This window comes from Equus asinus, chromosome 4, assembly GCF_041296235.1.
Source record: "Equus asinus isolate D_3611 breed Donkey chromosome 4, EquAss-T2T_v2, whole genome shotgun sequence".
NCBI classification, from domain to species: Eukaryota; Metazoa; Chordata; class Mammalia; order Perissodactyla; family Equidae; genus Equus; species Equus asinus.
In genome coordinates this window covers 27,170,472-27,195,293 of record NC_091793.1, presented here as the reverse complement: position 1 = coordinate 27,195,293, position 24,822 = coordinate 27,170,472, and the positions used below count along the sequence as shown (strand labels likewise).

Below are 24,822 nucleotides of genomic sequence, written 5' to 3'. Positions count from 1 at the left end.
ACATGGAGTTGGGAGGCTATTGGTTAGGAAGATTGGATGAGGGGTGATGATGGTGTAGCCAAGGATCTAGGCGATGGGGATGAAGAGAAGTAGATGGACCAGAGAGAGACAGAATGTGGAGTCAATAGGATCTGGTACTGAATGGGTATAGTGGTGGTTTCTGGCTAAGGTCGAAGGTAGATGGTGACACTCTTCACTGAGACAGGGAACTTGGGAGGACAAGTAGGTTGGGGACCAGGGGAAGATGATGTGTCCTGTTTGGGAGTCAACCACACTGGACATCCCATCATTCCATACCCTGTACTTCTGGTCTCCTTAGCTTTGCTCATACTGCTTCTTTCTCACATACTCTTCATGTCGCCATCTGCAAGTGCGGAAATCCTACTCATCCTCCCAGATCCATTTCACATACCGCCCCCTGCTCGGAACCACTTCTGACTCCCTCAATTAGTTGTGGCCTCTGCTGCCCATAGTGCTAAGTCTGGATCGCTCTTTCCTGGACTTCACCTGTGTTGAGGTTCTGTGAAGACCTACCTTGCCTCCCTTCCTAGACCACAAGCGTTTTGGACAGAGCCTCTGCTTCCACATCCTCGTTGCCCACATGTTAGCCAGCTAGCATAGTAGACGTTTGACAAATATTTATTAAGTGAGTAAAAATAACCTGCTCTCTGCCATGGAAGGAAAACCAGTAGACATTGGACTCAGTTGAAAGCCACAGGATCAAATTGAAATTCAAGCTGTAGGTGTCTTAATACTAAGCCAACTCAACTCTGCTGCTCAGAAAGGCTTTCTGTTCCTCCAACACACCAAACTCAAAGAGTGCTGGAAGAGCCATAGCCCTCTATTCTTTTATTATGCTTTTCTGAGGTCATCTTATAGCAGGGACCTTTTCTATCTTAACTGCTTGCCTGTGGTGATGATGATGATAATAAATGGGCAACATTTACTAAGGGTTGGTATGTACCAGGCACAGTTCTAAGTACATTTCATGGACTAAAAATTGATGCTTTTATGACCCCAAGTGTACAGATGAAGAAACTGAGCTGCAGAGGGCTTAAGTGTTGCTCAACCAAAGTCACAAGGTTAGTTGGGATTTGAATCTAGAGTCTGGTTCCAGTGCCCACGCTCTGACATGCTCTCCTAAGGCCAAGCACAGTGTTTGGCACTGAGTAGGTCTCTAACAAGTGCTCACTGAATGAATGGGAGGAGCCCTAGATCTGGCGACCACAAGTTCTAGTCCTAATTCCGCCAGTGACTTCCTATGTAGCCTTGAGCCACATGTCCTTCTTTCCCCATTAAATGAGGGGTCTGGATATTGAAATTGGTGGTAATAACAAGGGCCAGTATTTGAGATTCTAATTTCTTTTGAAGTTTTAAGTAATTTAATCCCAACAAAAACAATACAAGGAAAATGGGACTCAGAGAGATGAAGTCACTTTCCCGATATCTAGAAAATGAAGGAGTCAGGATTCAAACCCATCGTGCTCCCAAGTTCAAGTGATTCAAGAAGCCTTTGGGACCATGCTGGGGATGGGAGGAGATGGGACAGGATGGAGGAGACAGACTTTTGGGCTCCCCATGCCCATTTCCATCAGAGAAGCTCTACTTGTCTCTATTTGGTAGAATGGGATCCTACTTAAGATTACCTTTGAAGAACGGTTCTGCTGCTAAAACAAAAAGGGTTGAAAACCATTGGGCCAAATAATTCTGGAACTTAATAAGACTCCAAAGTATCAGCCAGGATTTGTCTGGTAATCTCGGCTCATTATGGCTCCAGCTGTAGAAAAGGTCAGGACGATAGCGCTAAAGACTCAGCTTCAACCTACCTGCTCCACTCGGATCTCAATCTCTCCGTTCACCTTTTTCCCATGGAAATACTTGGCCCTGTGAAGGAGAGGAAGAAATGATGATGACTCTGAGTAAGGATGCAGACCGCTTTACTCTTTCCTCCCTCCTGGCCTTACCCCCAGAGGTGCATATCCACACATTCTCTATCTTCCTGCTCTCTCTTCCCACCTTGACTGTTGATTTTCTCAATATTTATCCACATTGTGTGGGAGAGAAGAAAGAGTACTGTATGGGAGGACTGGAGACTCAGGTTCTGGTTCTGCTAAGTCATGTGACCTCCCTGTGTCTCAGTTTTATCCTCTGTAAAAGGAAGATATTAATACCTGCATAATGTATTTCTAAGGATTATGTTAAGGATCAAATGAGATAAAGAATTCTATATAATAGTGCAGAATTATTTTATTCAGTTACATCCTACATACTTCAAAAAGGACTTATTAAATTGATCTATCCATCTGTTCATTTCTCTATTTGTCCATGTGTCCAGTGAAGCACATTTCATCTACCCCTTTGTCCATCCATCCATCCATCCACCCTTCCATCATCTTTCCCCTACACCCCTACATCTGTCTTCCTATTATCAGTAAATGGCATCCCGTCTACTCAATTACTCAAGGCAGAAACACAGACATCATTCTTGTTTCCTTTTTCTCTCTCTCTATCCCCATTGATTCTATATTCTAATTATTTCTCAAATCCATCCATTTGCCCATTTTTCTCTATAATCACCCTAATTTTGACCTCCTTCATCGCTATTCTCATACAGATTCTCTTTTCATACTCTATTTTTCTTTGATAGCACTTACTACAATTATAATTAGTTACAATTAACAACTGTGTTTAGTGCCTGTGTCCCACCAAACTATGAACACAGTTCCTTGAGGTCAGGAACAATCTAGATTCATCATTGTATTCTCAGCACCTCCCAGAGTGCTTAACACATACTAGGAGCCCAATTAATATTTGTTGAACGAATAAAGATTGAAGAGATAGGTGAAAAAAAAAACCCCACTTGTTGACTACTTACTCTGTGCCAGAAACTGTGCTGTTGGCTTTAACCTGGAGCCTTTCTCATTTAACACTTACAACCACCACCAAGACATGGGTATTATTATTTCCATCCTATGGACAAGGAAACTGAAACCCAGAGAGATGAAATACTTTGCCTAAGCACCTTGAATCTTGGTCTCCTAATTCCACATCTATGTATTTGTTCAACCCTGAAAACTAGCAGCGAATGTTGGGGTACTCCTGGGTTTAGATGTCCTCCCACAAAGCAAAAGTAATAAAAGTTTCCACTTGCCCTTTTTGATTGTTGGTGTGATGAAAACAACGGTTCTTAGTCACTTGCTGTAAGCATTTCCATAAACCTTCTCTTGGGAAGAGACAGCTCTTTGCTCCCAATACCCATCCTCCTCTTTTCCCCGCAATGAGAGACTTTATAGATTGACACCAAAAAATGTATATTCCAACTCTCCATTCAGCTAGGTGTGTCACAAGGTTGATTTCTAATCAATAATTTACAATCATGACACCAAAGAAGCTTCTTCGTACTTTCTTCTTCTATTCTTTTCCCCGGAACATCAACATTGCCATCAATTTTTCAACCTTCCATTTGTGAAAGAAAGAATCCTTTCTACAAGTTCTCTGACCAAGCTTTGTCTGTCTGCTTCCAAAGTCTCTCTGTCTACACTTAGCCAATGCCAGTGGAATTCATCTCTTTCCAACACCGCCTGAATGACTGACTGACAGCTCTAATACTAACGTCACCTTTGCTTACAACGTTCACAGGCTCAGGTGTAAACCAGGCAGGATTTTAGTGGGACACGAGCTGTTAGCGTGACTTGAAAGCAAGATTTTGGTTTTTTTCTCCCATGATGGTCTTAGACAAAATGTGTGTGCAGCCAGCCTCATGCAAAGGGATCCTTTTCACGTAGTTTGTGAATTTTATCACCAATCCTTAAAGGTAGTGTCGCAGACTCCAGACACTGTGATAAGCCCATCTCTAATATTTGTGAGGCCTGGGGCAAAAGAACAAATAGAGGCCTATGTCTCATATGCTTAATATTTGAAGTTGATAAACAAAACTGGCAAACATTTAAACAAAACAGGTCTGTCTTCCTTCCTGGACAAACACAACTTCATAAAGACTTGGAAGGGTCAGAATTTCGACTTCTCAGAATTCTTGGAGTTCTACCCATAACATGGCAGAATGGGGCTTGCCAGCTCCTGGTTGCCACTGTCCTCCTTAATTCTCTTCCCACCTCCTCTCTGTCCTGCACCGCTGGGGCTTCTTGTTCAGGCTCGTGGATAGCCTAGGCCATGTGGCCAAGCTTCTTCTCCTCACTCACGCCCTCATCAACAGTCGTCCCTTGGCCATGTCTTGGGAGGGAGGACCAGGGAATTGGCCTACAAAGGCCCTGGAGTTGGGTCTGGGTCCCCTTAGGCAGGGAATTCTAGGGTTCAGGGTCCCCAGCACGTGGTCTAAGGGTGAAGTTTGCAGGTCCCTGGTACAGCGCCCTCCTTGCTATCAGGAGGGGTATAGCAAAGGGCCAGAACAGGACTTAAGTCAAAGTTCCTCTAGCTTAGGTTTAATAGAAGTCTTGGGTAGGCCTGGGACCTTGGGATGGTAACTAATGAGTGCCATCACTAGTATTCTGGAAAAAGCATGGATTTGGAATCATACAAGCTTGGGTGAAATCTTAGCTCTCCTACTTACTCACCACGTGTTCTAAGAAAAGGAACTTAACTCCTCTAGGTCATATTTTTCTCATTTGTCAAGTGGTGATAACATCTTCCAGCCAAGGTGGTGGTGAGAAATCACTTGATCCTCCACACAACAAGGCATAGAGTGTAGTGGACACGGGGCTGGACTGCCCAGATACAATCCCAGGTCCGCCATGCACTTGCTGTGCAACCTTAGGTAATTCACTCAACGTCCGTGTGTCTCAGCTTCCACATCTGGGAAGTGGGGATAATAACAGTAGCTATCTCACAGGGTTGCTGTGAGGATTAAATGAGGCAAGACATAGAAAGCACTTAGAACAGTTCCTGGCACATAGTAAGCACCAAAGTATACAGCCCAGGGCCTGAAACGGAATCAACAACAACAACAAAGAACGATTGACTGTTTACTCTGTGCCTACGGGTGCCGTGTAGTGGGGACCCCCAAATAAAACATCATCTTGCCCTCATGGAGGTTACACAACACAATTATGACTCACCTCACTTTGATCTGTCCCATCAGTGCAATAAGTGTTGGATGATGATAATAATAATAATAAATAGACAACATTGGTATTTAAGGCCTGCAAGCCCCTTCACACCCCTCCCCCTATTTGACCCTAATGTCAGCCCTGAGAGGTGGCAGGGCAGGGAGCAGTCCTCACATGTTCCAGATGGAGAAGTCCCTGTTCAAAGTCACACGAAACCTCTAAGTGGCAACAGTGAGTTAGATCTCATGCTTTCAGATTCAGTCCAGACCCTCTGGGCCCTTCATGATCCAGACCCTGGCGACCTATAGCCCATTTTTCCTCCAGTTCTCCCCCTACCACGTGGACACACTCAGCTTTCTGTGATCCCCTACACATGTCCTAGGCTTTTACTCCTCTGGGCTTTTGCATATGCTCTTCTTTCTACTTGGGATGGCTTCCTACTCTTCTCTGCTTGGCTGCTTCTCTCTCATATTCCAAGATCCTTCCCTACTCTATCAAGCTTTCCTTGAAAGCGCCTCCCTCACGAGGCTGGGCTAGATGGCCCTCCTCTGGGTTCCCACAGTGTGCCATACCTAACAAGCATCATAACACACATCACTCCGTGTTGGAATTACACAAGGTTTGTCTGTCCCCTGCCCCCCATCCACCTAGTCTCTGAGAGCCTGGAAACCTGAAACGGCATCTCAATGCTCACTGAATCGCCAGTATCCGGCACAAAATGCCAGGGCACAGGCACATGGTTAACAAATGTTTGCTGACTGGGTAAATGAATAATGTCTTCCAGGGACAGGCCATAGGGTAGCCCATCCTTGAGACGCTTTACTGCCATCTACTGGTACACTGTTATAATACACTTACCAATATACCCTCTGGGGTCATGGTACAGTGTCCAACCTGCACAACTGGCAGCCCTTGGACTTGAGCCTATCCTGGAACTCAGAGCACTTTGCACTACACCAATACCACCCAAGCAGCTCTGGCCTTCACAAGGCCCCACCTTCCCAGAAGAAACACTTGTTTTGCCCATCTCTGGAATTTTTACTGCAGAGCCTGGCAGACAGACTCAGGCTGAAGCTGAGGGTCAGGTGGTCCATCCCCCTGCCTGGCTGGGAGTCAGAAGTCTGTCTCCTGACGGGCCACACAGACTGCTGCCTCCTTGCCGGGGGCTCATTCAGGCTTGAGCTGCCTTTGAACAGTTCTGTCTGGCAGAGGGAAGGGTAGGGATGGTCTGGAATTCTAGATGCCTTGGGGGCTGGGGTTGCTGCCTCTGTAATTGCCCGGCTGTTTGACCTCAGGCGAAATGGACAATCCCACCATGCCTGAAGGCTGCATCTCCATAATGGGACCACTTCCTAATGCCCTAGTATGTTTATTCTCATAACGAGCTCCTTCAATATCCTGACCAATCCGTCAAGCCCTCAGCCTTGGGAAGGGGGTGGGGGCAGCTCTTGATTCCACCAAGCTTCCATCTCTGTGGGTGGTCTCATTTTTTTATCGCCACATCAGAGGCACCAGGAAGGAGAATATTATAAACCCGGTGCCGCCTGGGGTGGGAAATCCCTAGTTTGGGGAGGCGGTATGTGGTGTGTGAGAGAGATTTATGAGGAGCGGGTACCCAGTTCTTTCCTGGCTACAGCAGGAGCAGGAGGAAGAGGAGAATTAGCACAAACAGGATCCACCTGTGTCCAACCAGCGCCCATCTAATAAATCCATCTGGGATGTAGAGTCAATGCGGCCAGGCCTCGGCAATGCCCTGCCCAGGGGGTGGGGTCAGGAACATTCTGTCTCAGGCACAGCTGTGTCCCCACGGGTTGCCCCTCCTGGGGGAGTGGATGGTGAGGGCGGAGAGGCAGGGATCCAGTTCCAGAAAGAGACTTTTATGTTTCTGATGCAAGAGGTCCGTTGCTCATTTGTGGCATGGACAGAGGCAGGTGGAGATGGGCAACGGACCACGCAGGAGACTGCTGAAGGTAGACACCTTCAGGCCTTTCCCAGTTAGCAAGATCAGGAGAGTCACGTGGCAGCTTGGATGGATGGACGCATGGCAAAAGCAGGCACTTAGAACACAGAGGTCTAATTTGGAGATCCAATTTTAGCTCCATCATTTACTCCCACAAAGAGCTAACCCTCCTGGCTCCTTCCCACTGCAGAGGGGACCCTCCACTGAATGGGGCAGGCTCTCCACACCTCCTTGCCATTAGGGGACTCTAGTGAATTAGGAAGGGGAGGAACCTCTGAAGGTGACAAGATCCCTTGCACCTGCACAGGGATCTGTGAAGGTAAGGAACTGAGATGCACGAGGGCCCGAGCCACAGGATGTGACAAATATCCCCTCACTGGCTTCTGACAGCAATAGGGAAGGAGATTTTAGTGGGTAGGTCTGGCCACAATTCACCTCATTTATTCATTCCCTCATTTAACCTCTATTTACTGGGCACCCTTCTGGGCATTGGGCGGAAGGCTGATAGAGACCTTGCTCTTGTGGAGCTAACAGGCTCTTGGAAAAGTGAGAAAACTAAGCAGGTGAAAAAAGAAGTGCTGAGTGCTATGAATACAATGCACAAAGTGATAGAGGATAAGAGGTGGGGGGCAGGGGCGATGTGACTCCGGTTGGTCAGGAAAGGCTTCTTGGGAAGACACTCAGCACACCTTGATGGACCACCTACTACGCCCCAGAGCCTGCAGGCCCTGAGGAAGTACGTATGAAGACAACATAGTCTTGGCCTCAGGGGGCTTCTACCTAACAGGAGGGAGAGACACATTAATGGACAATGACCACACAGAGCATTAGCCTGAAGATCCAGGTCAGCCCACAGAAGGGACACCCAGGCCAGTCTGAGGGCCAGGAGCTGCTTCCCTGGGGAAGCGGTCCAGTTCATCCATCATTCCACCCAATATTTGGTACCTATTCTTTGTCAGAGCCAAGGGCTGCAGAGATGAATGTGAGAGGGTCTGGATGTGTTTATTCTCAAGGGCAAATGAGTTGGGCAGGTGCTGGGGGACTGAGGCGGCTGACGAGTTCTCCTGGGGCATGTCCCTAAGTGTGCAGGAAAAATGAGGGGCAGGCATAGAGTGGAAGACCTAGCCTTGAGTTGGCAGCTCTGGCACCTGCTACACGATTTCGGACAAGCCACTGCTTCCTCCTCTGCAGAATGGTGGCAGGATGATCTACCCATAGGGTTGTCATGAGGATTAAATGAGGATGCAGATTTGAAGGCCTCTGGGAACCTGCCAAAAATGTGCTGGCAAGTGGGCTGTTCACTGGTGGACTGCCGGGCAGGACTTCATCTCTCTGGGTGGGTGGGAGCTGCTGGCCTTAGAGACGGACCCAGGTCCCGTCTGGCTCTGCTGTTTATTTCCTAGGGCCTCAGACAAACACCAACCTTCCCGAGCCCCAGTTTCATTTGTAAAAATGAGGACATGACTGTGTCTGCCATGAGGCCCCTATGAATGACATCCCTGACACACGGCAGTTGCTTAACGTTCATCTCTTTCCCTCTTGTCCTTAAACAGGAAGATAGAGGGCTGACATCAGTTGGGTGTGTCCCTGGGGAAGTGACATGTCACTTCCTCTTTCCAAGAGGAGGAAGGAGGCAGTATCTTCCTTGCTCTAAATGGAACTCCTTCTTCAAGTCTAGAGTGATGGAAACCTGGCCTGGCTGCTCCCTGGGAGCTCCTCTTCCTCCCCAGCACAGGCCTTTAGGGTCAACAAACTCATCAGTCACCCACCCACTGTGACTACAGAAGTGGGGCTAGAATGTTATCTTCTAGCCGCTACCCCTCTTCTTTCCAAAAACCCAACACTTTGTCAACCTCATTCCCACAGATATCGCAAAGTCCACAACCTTCATTCCACAAAGAGAGTTAACATTGAGAAGGCTAAGCCATTTCGTCAGCAAACATATAATGAGCATCTACTAAGAGCCCTACATGGGGAAATGCCCATGAGAAAGGTAAACACTGAAAGGTAATTCATACCGAGATGCAAGTGACTAAAATCCAATCATTCCACAAAAGGGGTTTAGATGGTATAAGGAGGATGAGAAGAAGGGGACCAGGAGAATACTGAGTGTTTGATTTAGAAAGGGAGGTGGGGTCTGTCAAGGTGAGAAGGGCAGGGCAGAGAAGAAGGCTGAGAAAAGTTATTTTCTCCCCCTCCATCCACTAATTCTTTCATCCATCCATCCATCCATCCATCCATCCATCCACTTATCCATCCACTTATTCATCTGTCCATCTACTTATCCATCCATCCTTCCATCCATCCATCCATCCATTTATCCATCCACTAATTCATCCATCCATCTACTTATCCATCCATCCATCCATCCATCCATCTACTTATCCATCCATCCATCAATCTATCCATCCATCCATCCATCAATCCATCCATCCATCAATCTATCCATCCAACTATCCAGGGTCTAGCATGTGCTCAGCACTCTGCTAGTCCCTAGGAATTGCCTTCAACAAAACAGCCCCCTTTCCATCTGGTGCTTACAGTCTAAACAAGAGACAGGCCCAGATGAGGAGCCAAACTGAATATTTACCCTGACTCCTGTCTTCTTTATCAAAAGTTGCCAAGGGGCAAACCTCACGGAGTCCACAGTTTGTTTTGTTAGATTTAAATTGTATACTTTTAATTTTAAAATAGAAAATTCATATAAAAAATTCAGATTTCTGGCTTCCCTTGAAAATCCATAATGGCAACATCAGGCCATTATTCTTACATGGTAAAAATTCGCTCCGTGGTTCTTGTGTCAGTTGCTGCTGCCTTCGGTGGGGCATCAGTTCTCACACCCACCACAGTCCCCACTGCTCCCTGTCGTCTCTCTGGGAGCTAAAACCAAGTGGCAGCTGCATTTGTCCTAGAGCGTGTGCTGTTTTCCTGATAGCAGAGAAATACTTCTCTATGCCTGTGCCTTTGCCTACATCTGCCCCTTCGTGCACCGACCGCCTTGTCTCCTGTGAGCAGCTGCACAGGCAACCCTGATTTAGCTGATTCCATTCCGAAGATGGCAATTAGCTCAGCGCAAATCTTCAGGAAACCCTTTCCCTTCCTACAAACCCAGGGTGGGAGGTCAGAAAAATGGACACGAAGCACCATCCCCTCTCCTTCCATCACAGACGGCCTCCCAGGCAGGCTTCCACAGGCCCCGGGAGAAGAGACGTTCGGTAATGAGGCTGGCATCTGCCCAGCGACCTGCCTCCCCCAGGGCAAGGCTGTAGCCGGGCGGGTGAAGTCTGCAGGAACAGGAACAGTTATTGCCAAGAGAGCCCATGGCATGTGAGGGACTCCTTCGAAAGGTCACCCAGAGGGTCTGGGTGAGAAAACCACATTTTGAAAGATGAGGAAAGACTCCTGAGTTAACAGCTGAACTCCTCAGAGAAAGGCAAGGCCAGAACAGGAAAAATAACCAAGACACAAAGTCAGAGAGGAAAACAGGAGAAGCTTCAGGTCCAAGACTCCTTTGAGGGCTGTGGGCTGACCCCTTTACAGTCTGAGACTCCTTTGCATTATTCCTCCCAAATGGCCAGCCCCACTGTGCTTGAATACCTGCATGTGACAGGGAGCTCACTCCCTCACCAGGCAGCCCACTTTGATCTTTGGACAACGCTCCCCTTCTGTATACTGAGCTGAAATGTGTCTGCCTCTTGGTTTGCCTCAGTGGTCCCAGTTCTACCCATTGGGAGCCACACGAAACAAGCCCTCTAACTTGATGGCTTCTAAACTTGGCTCTTCATTATTTAAAAAAAAACATTTTTCCAAGTTCTACTCTAAATAATCTGATTCAGTACATCTGGCGGGACATTCAGTACGTGTGGCCTGTCCTGCATCTGTTCTGACTTCTTCTAGTAACAGCATTTGCGTTTGCACGGATGGCACCAAGCTTCTCTTGCACACAGTCTTGGTGGGACTGTCCCCAGGACACACTGTGGATCAGCCAGGTTTGCTCCTCCCCGAGAAATGTGATTTTTGGACAGAGAGGCACAAGGCTGGGAAGACAGAGAATCTGACTTCTCCAGAGACTGTCCACCAGTCCTTGCCTCCTCGATCCCGGCAGAGCCCTGGGTCCCGACCTCTCCAAAACTCAGGTCTTCATGTTTTCTTTTTGCTTCTATGAGCCTCCCACATATTTCCAATAAATCCCCATTTTGCCTAAGTCAGCCAAAGTCCATTTCTTTTCCTTGCAAACAGAGAACTCTACCCAATACAGAAGGTGTATGGTAGTGGCTGGGAAGCTGAATGTCATTCGATGGAAATAGTCTTTTGAGGACAGTGATCTTAGTCCATCGTCATGGTTTGACTTATGAGGAAGCAGGCCCAGAGGGGAAAGTGGCTCAGCCAAGATCCCACAGCATCAGCAGAGAAGGGAGAAATTAGGAGGAAACAGCATCCATCAGACGTCCCCCCACCTTCCCTTCTGCTCAAAGACATTTCCCCCGGATTTTCTAGCCACAGCTTCAGAGGGTGAAGACTCTACCGGGACGGGAGACAACTCCTCACTGTTTTCCCCCTCCCTCCCTCTCTCCCCTTCTGAGCCGGGTAGGAAGCGGCAGGGGCACCAGGCCTCTGGATTGGATGGCGGGAAGACCTCACGGAGAGAGGTCAGTACTTGAAAAATTCCTCAAGTCAAAGGGCTTGGGGCTTGGGTGCCACACAAGGCCCTCACTGTGTGCGCACATTGTCTCCCTGATAAAAGGGGCCGGGCCTGGGAAAAGGGAGCCCGTCTCCAGGCGACTGGGCAGGCGGCTGGGGAATGCCCCAGGCCCCTCCTCTCCCCCAGGCACCAGGGCAGGAGGCGAGGGGGAGGGCCAAGGGGGCCCAGAGTGAGAGGGATGAGTCCAGGAGTTCAGAGCCCATCCAGGTGGTGCTGGGTGGCCTCTGTGGGGCTGTGAAGGAAGCGAGGAGGAAGGCAGCCTGCTTGTCTCCCACTTCTTTCCACCTCTGCGTTTCCCCACAGGACATAGGCAGAACCTGCCCTTGTTCAAGGAGAGTTTTAGGGGGAGGGCAGTGGTAGGGAGAAGCGGAAGGATTTTGTTTCCTGGAGCCAAGGGTCTTCAACAGAGAGGTGTGTATCTCAGCTTTGAGCCCCCACAGCTCTTGGAGGAGGGGACCGACTCTGGCCCCCATCTTCTCATCTTCAGAGTAGAGTGTCTGCCAGCCTACCAGCATCCAGACGCCCCTCCTCCTGGGTTTCTGGAAGACAGCCCTCAAGCATATCCAGCTGAACTGAGAAGCATGCCAAGTGGCTTCCTTCCCCCTGGCTCCCTATGCTATTATATTCACCAGCAATTAGTAATTGCAATTAATCGTTAATAACAGTTACCATTTCAGTGCTTGTTATGACAGGCTAAGCCCTCTACGAGCCCCACCCATGCCATCATCTCTAATCTTTTCAATGACCCTTCAAGAAAGATACCCCACGGTCCTGTCTTACCGCTGAGGAATGTGACGGTGAGGTGGGACTTGCCCAAGGTCACATGAATGGGAGGGAAAACAGGGACCCAGGCAGTCTGCCTCCAGACTGTCCACTCCCTGCTGGTGACTGACAGTTCTCAGTCCGCATGACAGGCAGGGAAAGCTGCTCCCTGAGAGTGGGGTGAATTGGATGGCCTGGTTTGGCTCCCCAATCAGAAAGCAAGAGATCTCAAAGGCCAGCCTCTCTCTGGGCCCATCTTAGCAGGGCTGGGCAGTCTCTCACTGCCATCCCCCATAAGGAGGGTGGCCAGATAAAATACAGGACGCCCAGTCAAATTGGAATTCCCGATAAACAAATAACTTTGTAGCATAAGTCTGTACCAAATAGTGCATGGGATATACTTCTACTGATTCATTGTTTATCTAAGTATTACCTGGGCATCTTGTATTTTATTTGCTAAATCAGGCAACTCTACCCAAAAGCCACTGCGGGTGATGCCAGCTCTGAGTTCAAAGCCCCTGCAGGTGGCACAGGGGGAAGCAGAAGGTCTTGCTCACCCTGGGGCCAATGCCAGGACGCCCCGCAGTCCTCATGCCTCCACTCCAAGCAAGCTGAAGCAGTTCAGCCCCTATGGTGGAGGCTGGAGACACGGAGTTATCAGCTGGACGGGTAGGAGGAGGGGAGCTGTGGGGATAGCATGGACATGTGGGGTGCTCTTCCTGAATTCCAGCTGCCCTGGAATTCAGTGTTTTCTGAGACACATTCTCCCCCAGGGCATCCTCAATCCTGAACTTTGCCTTAATAATAACCACCGCCTTGGCAAGAGCATCCATTTATTCATTAAATCACCCATCTGTCCTATCTCACCACATGCCAGGCACTGTGCTAGGCTCCGAGGATACAGCAGCTAAACAAGGGTGGCGTAAGCTCCGCCCTCCTGGAAATTATGTTCTAGAACAGACCAAGCACATCACAGGGAAACAAGCCATGCACATGGAAAAGGAGAGGCACAAAGCGCTCTCACTGGAGCCTCTTAACATCCCTGGGCACCCAGTGGCATGGTGAAGGTGGTGGCATTATGATCCCCACTTTACAGGTGGGGAAACTGAGACTCAGAAGGGAAAAGTGGCTTGGACAAGACCACAGAGCTGATGAGTGAGAGAACTGGGACTTCCACCCCAACCTGCCCCCTGCGAGCTCTCAATTCTCTGCACTTCGTCTTCTTTCCCATTTCAACTCTCTTGGGAAACATGTCTGACATGTGTTAGGAAATTACATCTTTAATATCAAAACACAGGAAAAAAGAACAGAAAAGATCCTGTCTGAGCTCCCTTGGTGCTTAAAAAAGAGGAAAATATTCCAAGGGCAAATTAATTCCAAGGGCAATTGCTATGAAGGGTCCAATTTCCAAACCCTCTGAGATCATGAGTGTCTGGATGGCCACAGGAACCCCCTGTTCTCCTGGCCATTCCTGCTGCCCGAGGCCTCTAGCAGGGCAGGGCCGCCTGGCTTGAGGTGGGGCGCTTTCCTCTGAGGGTGAGGTCACCGGGACCCTGTGCTCGGCCTCAGTGTCGTACATGGAGTCCTGCCACCGGCTTCCCTCCCACTGCTCTCAGACGCTGGGTGTGTGTGGGCGTGTGTACCCGTGTGAGGCTGCAGAGCCCTGCTCCACAGGCCAACATCCTCGCTCAAAGCACAGGAGGGCCTGTGCTCAGGTGGGACAGGAAAACACACATGTCCAGGATGCTCTGAGCCAGATCCCAGAGGCCACTGGCATCTGTTTTGATTTTGGGCCCAGAGCTTCAGTTTTCTTTATTTATAAAATAAGAATAGTCGTAGTACTCCATACGGCTGTTGGGAGGATTAAATTAGAGAAGCCACAAAAACCATTTAGCACGATATGTGCTCAGGGAAAGTGCACAAATGTTTGCCAAATGCCAATGATGAAGACAGGACCCCATCCTCAGGCAGTTCCTGGTTTATTCCTTAGCGTGTTCATTCATTTTTCCACCCCGACTTTCCAGCATCTACTTCGTGCCAAACACTGAAGCCCCGGGTGGTGGTCAGGAGGAGGCGTGGACCCGGAAATGCCTTTTAAGAAGTTAGTCCCGTGCAAGACCCAGGCTGGCCACTCTCCTGTTTGGGCTCCTGGAGCAGGCGCAGGGGCTCTCTGTGCTCTGCTTCCTCACCTATGAAAAGCCCCCCGGTGAAATCAGGAAGGGCCAACGAGCAGTGGCGTGTTGGCAAGTGCTTAACAACCGGCTCTCTGGGGAGCCCTGAAAGCCGTGGTTCGTAGCCTCTGCCAATTTCCACGGTCTAAATGTTCTCACCGTGGCCACTGTGCCTTTCTCTGTTGAACTGAGTATGAGATGAAAGGGAAAAAGAGGATTTAAGAACGCAACCAAGGTCACTCCTCAGTTTCACTGTCACACCCCTACCCGTGTCATTACCAGTCACTCATACCCTCCAAAGTCACTCAGTCAATCAAGAGATGTTTCCCGAGCACCTGTTATCTGCCTGCCCTGTTCTTGGTGCTGGGATACAAAGACAGCATCCAGGAGAGGGTGGGTGGAGGTGATGGTGGGGACACAAATGATCACACAGCGTAATGGCTCTCAGTAGATCCAGAAATGCACAGGTGCTTTAATGGGTATCATTAGCCATTACTCAGTAGGACGGTGTCGGCCGATATGCTCCAGGCCGGAAGGATGGCGGCTGAGGGGTGTTTCAAACCAAGAATACCCTTTTCATTTCCTCCCCAACAAATAAAAGAAGAAAGGAACCATAGGGAAGGTAACAATAGGTCGTTGTTGAAATGGAATAGCAGACATTCTGGGAACGAGGCCATGGTGAGGTGAGAGGAGAGGAGAGCCAGAGTTCCAGAGGACACCACGGGGAGGGGCTCGGGCAAAGCCACAGCTGCTTCTCTTCCCCCATCCCCCACCCCCACCCCAAGCCCCATCCAGAATCCAGAGACCTTGTGGGAAAAATGGAGAGTATGCAGTTGTACCGAAATCCCAACCTGGTCATGAGCAATCTTTTTTTGTCATGTTCAGTGTTTTGATTTTGAAAAACCTGGGGTTTTCAAAACCTGGAGTTCTGGTACATTCTGTGGGCAATAGTAAAAAATGTGCCTATTTTTTTTTTTTTTAACTATCTCAAATAGCAGCCCTACAGTTCCCCTAGTATACAGAAAAAGAAAGAGCCAAGATTTTATACACAGGTGAGTAAAAACAGCGACACCTCAACTGTGTGTCTATATGGCTGACCCCTGAGAAAGGGTGCATCTCGGGCCCATTATGCCCACCAAGATTCATCCTGATTGGACTGGGTGGGGGCAGTGACATGTGCTAATTGAACACTTATGTGTGTTGAGCATCAGGGACATAAAGCAGAATAAGACACGGGCCTCGTTCCTGCAGAAGAGTCAGCCACCTAACAGCCAGTTATAACACAGTGTGATATGTGCTGCCAGGGCACCATGAAATATGTTTTAAGTTATACAAACAAGGTAGTTATTAGCACTGTTGGCAGAGTAGGGTGTATCAGGGAAGACTTCACAGAAGAGGTGACACCCAAGCAGGCTTTTAAGGATGAATGGAAATTGGCCAAGGGAACAAGATAGGGAAGGGTATTCAGGGAGAAGGGAACAGAATGTGCTAAGGCCAAAAGATGTGTTTGAGAACTATATGGTGTTTGCTATTCCTACAGAAGGAACAGCAAAGCAGGAAACGGAGCTGGAGCCAGAGCCATAGGGAGGGCAGACATGCTTATGGGGACTTCGAATTTGAACTTGAGGGCGGTCATCCACCACCAAAGGATTATAACAGTGGGAGCAAAGTTTGCTGGCCTGTGCTCAGAAAGATGACGCCTTGGTGGCAACATGGAAGGTAACCAGGAGGCAAGGTCAAGACTGGATGCCTGAGGCCAGTGAAGCTGCTGGAAAATTCTAGGCAGGACAATTAGTGGAGCGGCAGTAGGGCTGAAGAAAAGTGAACTTGAGATCCAGTTCTTTTATTTCTCCTTTCCCTTGTGGCTCTCGGGACTGACTGATGTCCCCTCATCGCAGAGGACAGCACCAACTTCAGTTCAGACCGACTACTGAGCCAGACGTTATGTGGGGCTGGGCCAAAGCTCCCCAAACACCCTTGCCCTGGCCAGGTTCACCCCAAAAGGTGGTGAGATCTTAAAACACTTCCCATGAGTCCTTCTTCCCAGCAAAGGTGGCCTTGGGACCCTCTGTTTCTCCTCAGAAGATGAAAAGTCCTTCCTCCCAGGTCACTGGCCAGGTATCAGATCGTCCTTGGGGGGCCCAGCTAGCTCCCAGGGTCTGCAAGCTGGCCTCAGCCAGGAGGGGAAGAGTGAGGGGTTCAACTCCCTCACCCACGAGAAACCTGATTCTGTAGAAAGGCCCTGGACCTGGAAGGGAAGGGCAAGACAGAGGGGAGAATCTGGGGCTCAGAAGGGAGAAAAGGCAGCAGCATTGTTCCTGGTGGGGTCACCCTCCGTCCAGATGGTGGACCCTCTCTCCCCTCATTATCATCTCAAAGGGGGAAGAAAGGGGCTGTGTGGGCCAGCTTCTCCCTCTTTAACAACTTCTTCCTCTCAGGAGACAGTCCGCACAATGAGGGAGGGGCTGACCCAAGCAGCCCAGGCTGTGCTAATGCTGCCCGGGGACAGTGGGGCTAGCCCGCCACCTGCCGGCCACTCCTGGTAGCGGCGGATGCGTATCCCTGGGAGCTCTGCTGGGGAGGATGGAGAAGCCATGGCAGCCAGCATCAATTTGGAGAAAGTCGGGAATGTCCTGAGATTCAGAGAGGTTAGGAAGTTCATGAAGAATCTCGGACGGAGTTCTCCAACAGAAGCTGACGTGTGTGTGGGTAAGAAGTCTCTATCACAAACATCCAACAGAGACAGAGCCAACTTCCACGTGAGTTACCGAGCGTCAGGGTCTCACTTCCTTTTTTATGCACTGAGGGGCCAGAAAAAGATTGCTGGTCTCAAGACCTAATTAACGATTGGGCATATGAGGCATGATCAAAACAGACTGAGAGAAATTCCTCTGGCCAAAATTGTGTCCCCCACCAGTGTGCAGCCTAAAATTCACACATTGGTCATCTCTGTGGAGGAGAGACTGAAGACCAATGTCAAATTTACACGGTACCTGGCTGAAGCCATCCATTGCATTTCAAGCTCACTCACTGTGCCCTACACTAGACTCACACCATACGGACGCTGCGGGGACAGAGACCAATACGACCCAACTTTATCACCGAGGGCCAGCAGGGAAGAGTGACCAGTAGAAGGCTCTAGTGCAAGGGGGTAAATCCTAATCCATTCTACCCAATATTGGGCATGAAGAGATTAAATAGGCCTCCTAAGATGGGCTGCTGTCAAGGTGATTAATGTTGCACAGGAGGTCACAATAGTCTGCAATAATGATACACACTTAAATAGCACTTACTGTTTACCAGACACACCCTAAGCACTTTCACATTAACTCAGATTTTAACTCTATGTATATATATTAACTCCACAAGGTCCCATTTAGGTGCAGTAACTTGCAAAGGTCATATAGCTACTATGGGGTAGAGATGGGATTTGAACCCAGACAGTCTAGCTCTGAAGTCTGAGTTCCTAACCACGGTACCATCCCATTTATTAGCTTAACCTCCATACAGGAAGGAGCTTTTCTCACAACCAGGTTTTTAAATACCACCCCCCACCCTGCCAATTCCATATCATGGCAAACCTGGACTGAGCCCAGGATAACACAGTCAGCAGAGTAAGGTCAAGCACTGGGTTAAAGAGAAACAGAAGACTACAAAGGCCATGAAGGCATTGTGATCACTGGGTGGACAGGCACAGGACCGCGCAGGCCAGAGCATGTGGGAGCAACACCTCTGCAGAAATCAACCTGGAAGCTCGAAACCTAAAGATGGTGCTTTACACAAGCACATAAGCAGAGATGCACGGGGCTTCAGGAGGAGAGCCTTCAAGCAAGCAGCAACAGCACAGATGCTGCAGACCGGCTCAGAACAGAGGCCATACACGTGACCGCCCTGGGTAAGATGCAGTGATTTCCTAACAGGACAGGAGAGACTGCCGTCTGAACAGTCTTTAATGCTGACCATATGGAATATGTATTATAAACTACAAATATCTCCCAATCCAAACTATAGGCTCGATCATTTCCACCCTGAGCGAACATCTCAAGGAATGAATGGGAGTGTACACACGCATGTAACAATGACAGAGCCCCTGGCTGCTTAGTGAACTGGATGCAGGAATTTGTTCATTTCATACATATTTACTGAGTGCCTGTTACACGGCAGCCTCTGGAGACACACGCATGCCACCTTGCCCTCCAGCCGCCATGACCGTCCTTGGGTCCACTGTCAGAACTCCTCTGGTTCCCACCCATGCATTCCTTCGCCCTGGATGGGGTGCTTCCACGTCTCCACCCGTGGGCTTACTTCGTGGACTGCAAAGTCTGTCTCCAGCTAGATTGATAATATTTTTCACCCCTCTCTACCAACAATTTGGAGTAAAGGTCTGTTCTCCAACTGCAGCTCCGTGTGAGCGGCACCTGTTCACCACTTACCTGAGCCCCTGAGGCTGGGACTTGCACTCTGCTGGTGCTCGGTAACTATCCGTCGAACAACTTCTGCCCATGACTTTGACACACTTGTCCAGTCTCTGCCCTTGGAGAGCTTACCACCTACTGGGGCCTGAGAAGAGGCTGGAAGGCACATCATCTCTGCCCACCTTTGGTGTTAAAAGGACAAGTTCTGGAGCCAGTCCAGGAAAGAGCTGGGGGGCGGACTCACGCAGACTGGTCCCAAGGGTTTTAGATAAGGACTGTGGACCTGTCCACATTTACCCTCATAACCTCACTTCATGGAGGGAGGGGGGGCTGGCTGAGGCTGAAAGAAGTTAAGCAACTTGCCAGAATTATTTTAGATTTAAAAAATTTTCCGTTTTTAGAAAGGCAATAGGGTGCATATACCATATGCTATATTAACACTTGCAGTAGGCTCTGGGCAGCACCCCACAGCAAACACGTGAAGATGTTTTCAGCAAATCATATGAACAAGCACAGTCAGTGGCATAATGAAGATTATTACAGTCTCGCTTCCCTTCAGGTCAGGCTTTGCTGCCAAATGGATTATAAAACATTTTCTAGGGGCTGGCCTAGTGGCACAGCAGTTAAGTGCACACATTCTGCTTTGGCGGCCTGGGGTTCACCGGTTCGGGTCCCGGGTACAGACATGGCACTGCTTGGCAAGCCATGCTGTGGCAGGCGTCCCACATATAAAGTAAAGGAAGATGGGCACAGATGTTAGCTCAGGGCCAGTCTTCCTCAGCAAAAAGAGGAGGATTGACAGCAGATGTTAGCTCAGGGCTAAGCTTCCTCAAAAAAAAAAAAATTTCTAGTTTTCAGGGGTTTTTGGACTTTAGATTTGCAGGTGAGGGGTTGTGGATCTGTACATGTCAACCCTTAGGAGAGAGTGTGGCACAAAGTGGTGACTGCCACGCAGTAGCCATGCGGTAAATGCATTTCCTTCCCTCAGTCCAGTCTCTGATACCATGGAACCTCTCATAGCTCCACCCCTCCCTCCCCCCAAGAGAGAGGTAAGCCCCACCTCCTTTCTTGCCCCTCGGTGAGAGCCCCTGCAGACTCCAGCTTACCAGTCTGTGTGGGCATCATCAATCACCAACAGGATCCTGGGCCTTTGAACAACAGGTGTGGAGGGGCCTGGAGGCTCCATCAGCCCCGAGGGGGCCTGTGAGGTCTGCTTCATGGCACTGGAGAAGGAGCTAAAGAGGCTGGATCCTGGAGAGGAGAAGGAGGCTGCCAGGGGCTGGGGGTGCCTCCTCTCCATGGCTGGGGAAGCCGGGGAGCTGGTGGAACTGTCTGGGCGCTGCAGGTCTGTCATGTAGCCATTGGGCAGGTTGGCCACAAAGCTGCTATCAGAGAGTCGCCGCCGGAGGAAATTCATGGCTGTGGATGGATGCGATGGCTTTGTTCCTACTCAGACTTGTCTAGGTGAGGCCCAGAACACAGGCTGCCGGGGAGAGGGGGCGGGAGGGTCTTGGGCCCCCAGAGCCAGGGGGATCCTGCTCCAGTCGTCCTCAGCTGTCCTTGCTTACCTGTGGCAACAAGCCAACACACACATTAGTGGAAATGCCCCCCGTGCCTACAGCAAGCAGAGAGGTCACCTTCCTGCCCCACTGCTGGGGGCAGTGTAAAGTGGGACATCCTTGCGGAGAGGAATTTGGCAACATGTAATTAGAGCACGCCCTTTTAACCTACAATTTCCATTTTCTGGAATTCTATCCCAAGAAAGGAATCTGAGTTCCAGAAAAAGCCTCTTGCACAAATATATTTCTCAGAGCATTATTTCCACTAGCAAATTACTGGAAAGTATCTCAGCATTCGATCACAGGAGACCAAATAAATAAACTACAACACGGTCACAGGGAAACCTTCCGTGGCTATGAAAAAAGGGGGACTTAAGAAGGGATTTTAGAAACATAGAGTAAATTTCATGCTGTAATTAAATTAAAAAGATCATGATACAAGATTACAAGTACAGAATGACCACAACCCCATAAATGTTGAAATAACAAAACTTTGGAAGCAAAATCCATCAGAATGTGAACAGCGATGGGTAATGCGATTTGGGTAACGCAATGACACGCCTTTTTTTTCTCTTTCCACTTACCTATATTTACCAGATTTTCTAGAAGATATATTGCTGTGGACTGAATTGTGTCCCCCAAATTCATATGCTGAAGCTCTAACCCCTAGTGTTCTCGTATTTGTAGGTGGGGCCCTTGAGGGGTGATTAAGATTAGATGAGGTCATGAGGGTGGGGTCCTTGTGATACAGTTAGCGCCCTTGTAAGAAGAGACACCAGAGTTTGCTTTCCCTCTGCCACATGAGGACACAGGCCAAAGCCAGGAAGACAGCTGTCACCAGAAATCATGACGGCACCCCCATCTCAGACATCCAGCATCCAGAATTGTGAGAATAAATTCTGTTGTTTAAGACAGAGTGTGGTATTTTGTTACGGCAGCCTGAGCAGACTGATAAACATATGTATTGCTTTTCTGAACAGAATAAAAATAAGTTTTAAAAAAACCCAAATGGTTCAAACGACATCAAAATATCCCACTGGGAAAAAGGATTATTTAAACCATGTGATTCAACCCCGCTTATATTATTTGTTAAGATTATTTTATATTTTTGCTGGGGTAAAATTTACTTAAGGTGAGACATACCGTACGTAAGTGTACAATTCTTTGAGTTTGGATAAATGTATACATTGGCATAAGATTTATTATATTCCTATCACCTCAGAGTGTTCTCTTGTGCCCCTTTCTGGTCAATCCACACGTCCTCATAGGCAAACCCTCTTCTAACATCTGTCACCATATATTAATTTGACCTATTCTTGAACTTCAGATAAATGTAATCATGCATTATTCTTTTGTGAATGGCTTCTTTCCCTCAACATAATGGATTTGAGACTCAGCTATGGTGTGCGTCAAGAGCCATTCTGTTTTTTACTGCTGAGAAGCATTGCACTGATGAATAAACCACAAATTGTCACTGCATTCTCCTGCTGATGGACATCTGAAATGTTTCCAGTTTGGAGGGTATTGTGAATAGAATTGCTCTAAGATTTTTTACTTGAATATTTTTGTGCAGTTGGGGGGGTGCTTTTCTTTGGGAAAATACTTATGAGTTAATTTGTTGGATCATATTGTAGGAATATGTTGAACTTAACAAGAAACTGTCAAAAACTTCCCCATAGTGGTTGTGCTATTTTGCACACTTCATTTCAGAGTTCTGGTTGTTCCACATCCTTACCAACATTTGGTTGTTGTCTGTCTTTTTATTCTTAGCCATTCTCCTGGGTGTAAAATAGAATCTCACTGTGTTTTCAGTTTATTTTCTCTGATACCTAATAAGGATGAGCAACTTTCATGGTCTACTGGCCATTGACACACCTTCTGTGAAATATCTGTTCAAGTCTTTGGCCCATTTTAAAAAGGAGGGTTGCTTATATTTTTGTTATTTATTTGTACAAGTTCTTTATACGTTCTGGACATAAGTCTTTCATGAGATATGTATATTGTGAACATTTTCTCTCACTCTCCGGCTTGCCATTTCGTTTCCTTCATGAGCAGAAGTTCGACAGAATAATATAACTCTTACAAAAAGTGAATTGTTACTTGAGATAGAAATATCCAAGTGAGAAAAAAAATTATACCCTAGGATGAGACCACACTTCCATATTTTGTTATTAGGAATGTTTTATATATACATGCAAAAATGTATACAGGCATATGTATACATATTTATTTGTACATATGTGAAACTTGTTACATATATCTACAGATGTTTTGCTGAACAGAAATTTAAAATTTTATGAAGTCCAATTTACCAAATCTTTCTTTTATGATTAGTCCTTTTTACGTCTGCTCTTAAAATCTTTACCAACCCCAAGGTCACAATGATACTGTCATAATTTCTTATAGAAGCTTTATAGTGTTAGCTCTTCTGTTTAGGGCCACAATCCATCCAAACTGGATTTTTGAAGGGTGTGAGATAAGGTTCATTTATGTAGTTTTCCAGAGCTATTTATGAAAATATTTTTTGCCCAACAACTTGCTTTCGTGGCTTTGTTGGCACCAATGGACTGTACATGTGTGGGTCTGCTTCTGGACTCTTTATTATGCTCCATTGATCTGTTTGTTTATTTTCACACTGTCTGGATTACCGTGGTTTTACAGAAAGTCCTAAAATCAGGTAAAGTGAATCCTCCAATTTAGACGTTCTTTCTCAAGCTTGCTTTGGGTATTCTAGGTCCTATTTTCATATGCATTTTAGTGTCAACTTGTATGAAAAAGTCTGTCGGGATATTGTTGGGATCACATTGAATCTATGGCTCACTTTGGGTAGAACTGACATCTCAACAATATTGAACTTTCCACTTCATGAACATGGTAGAGCTCTCGACTTAGTCAACCTTCTTTAGTTTTTCTCCGAAATGATTTGTGATTTCCAATATAGAGGTGTTGCACGTATTTTGTTAAACTGATTCCTAACAATTTCTTCTGTTTTTTTTTTTAATGGTATTTTAAAAGACACTGTTTTCTAAGTTTCATTTTCCAATTGTTTGCTGCTAGTACCATATATTTGCCAATTATTGTCAATATATTGACCTGATAAATTCAATTATGTTTCTATTGACCTGATAAATTCAATTATGTTTCTAGTGGTTGTTGATAGATTTCTTAAGATTTTCTATTTAAACAATCACATAATCTACCGATAGAGACATCTTTCCTTCTCCTTTCCAATCTTAATGCCTATCATCTCTTTCACTTCTCTTATTACAGTAGCGAGGACCTCCACTACCGACTAGAAATGATGAAGGCAGACACTTCACCTCGTTCCCAATCTTAGGGCGAAAATGTTCACTATCTCCCATTAAGAAGACGTTAGCTGTAAGTTCTTGTAAATGCATTTTATCAGATTGAGACAGTTTGCTTGCAGTCTTAGCTCGATGAGAGTTTTTATCATGAATAGATGTTGAATTTGCCAAGTGATTTTCTAAATTGATTGAGAGGATTATGTTTTTAAAAATCATTTATTTGCTTAATGTGCTGAATTACATTGATTGACTTTCAAATGTTAAACCAAACTTGCATTCCTAGGATAAATCCCATGTAGTCACAGTGAACTAACCTTTCTACATATTGCCGGATTCGATCTGATAATATTTTGTTGGGGATTTTTGTGTCCACCTCCATGAGAAAAGTTGCCTGTAATTTTCTTTTTTGGTAATGTATTTGCCAGGTTTTTGGTACCAGGTATTGACCTCACAAAATATATTGGGAAGTGTTCCTGCCTTTTCTATTTTCTGAAAGAGTTTATGTAATATCGGTAATTTTTTTTTTCTTAAATTATTGGCAGAATTCAATAGTGAAGCCATCTGGGGTGGATTTTTTTCTTTGTTGGAAAGTTTTTAATTATGAACTCAAGCTCTTTTATAAATCTATTCATATTCTCTGTTTCTTGTTATTTCAGTATCAGCAATATGTGATTTCAAGCAATTTGTCCATTTCATCTCAGTTGTAAAATTTATTGGTATAAAGTTGTTGATAATATTTTCCTATTATTCTTTCATTTTCTGTAAGATCTGTAGTGATTTCCCTGGTTATTTCTGATACTGGTAATTTGCTTTTTCTCTCTTTTTGATTAATTTATATTGCTAGGAAATTATAAATTTTATTAAATCTTTTAAAGAATCAACTTG

The 24,822-nt window shown here is 47.1% G+C and overlaps 1 protein-coding gene across 1 annotated transcript in view; it reads right to left on the bottom strand.

Moving 5' to 3' along the window:
* The window catches only part of SYN3 (synapsin III), a 453,497-nt gene that overhangs the window by 396,648 nt on the left and 32,027 nt on the right, over positions 1-24,822 (bottom strand). Inside the window, exons 2-3 of the mRNA XM_044780998.2 lie at positions 20,180-20,641; positions 1,827-1,884 (exon numbers count right to left, since the gene is read on the bottom strand). Coding sequence (XP_044636933.1) covers positions 1,827-1,884; positions 20,180-20,490 — 369 coding nt within the window. The 5' untranslated portion in view covers positions 20,491-20,641. The remainder of the gene's footprint in view (positions 1-1,826; positions 1,885-20,179; positions 20,642-24,822) is intronic.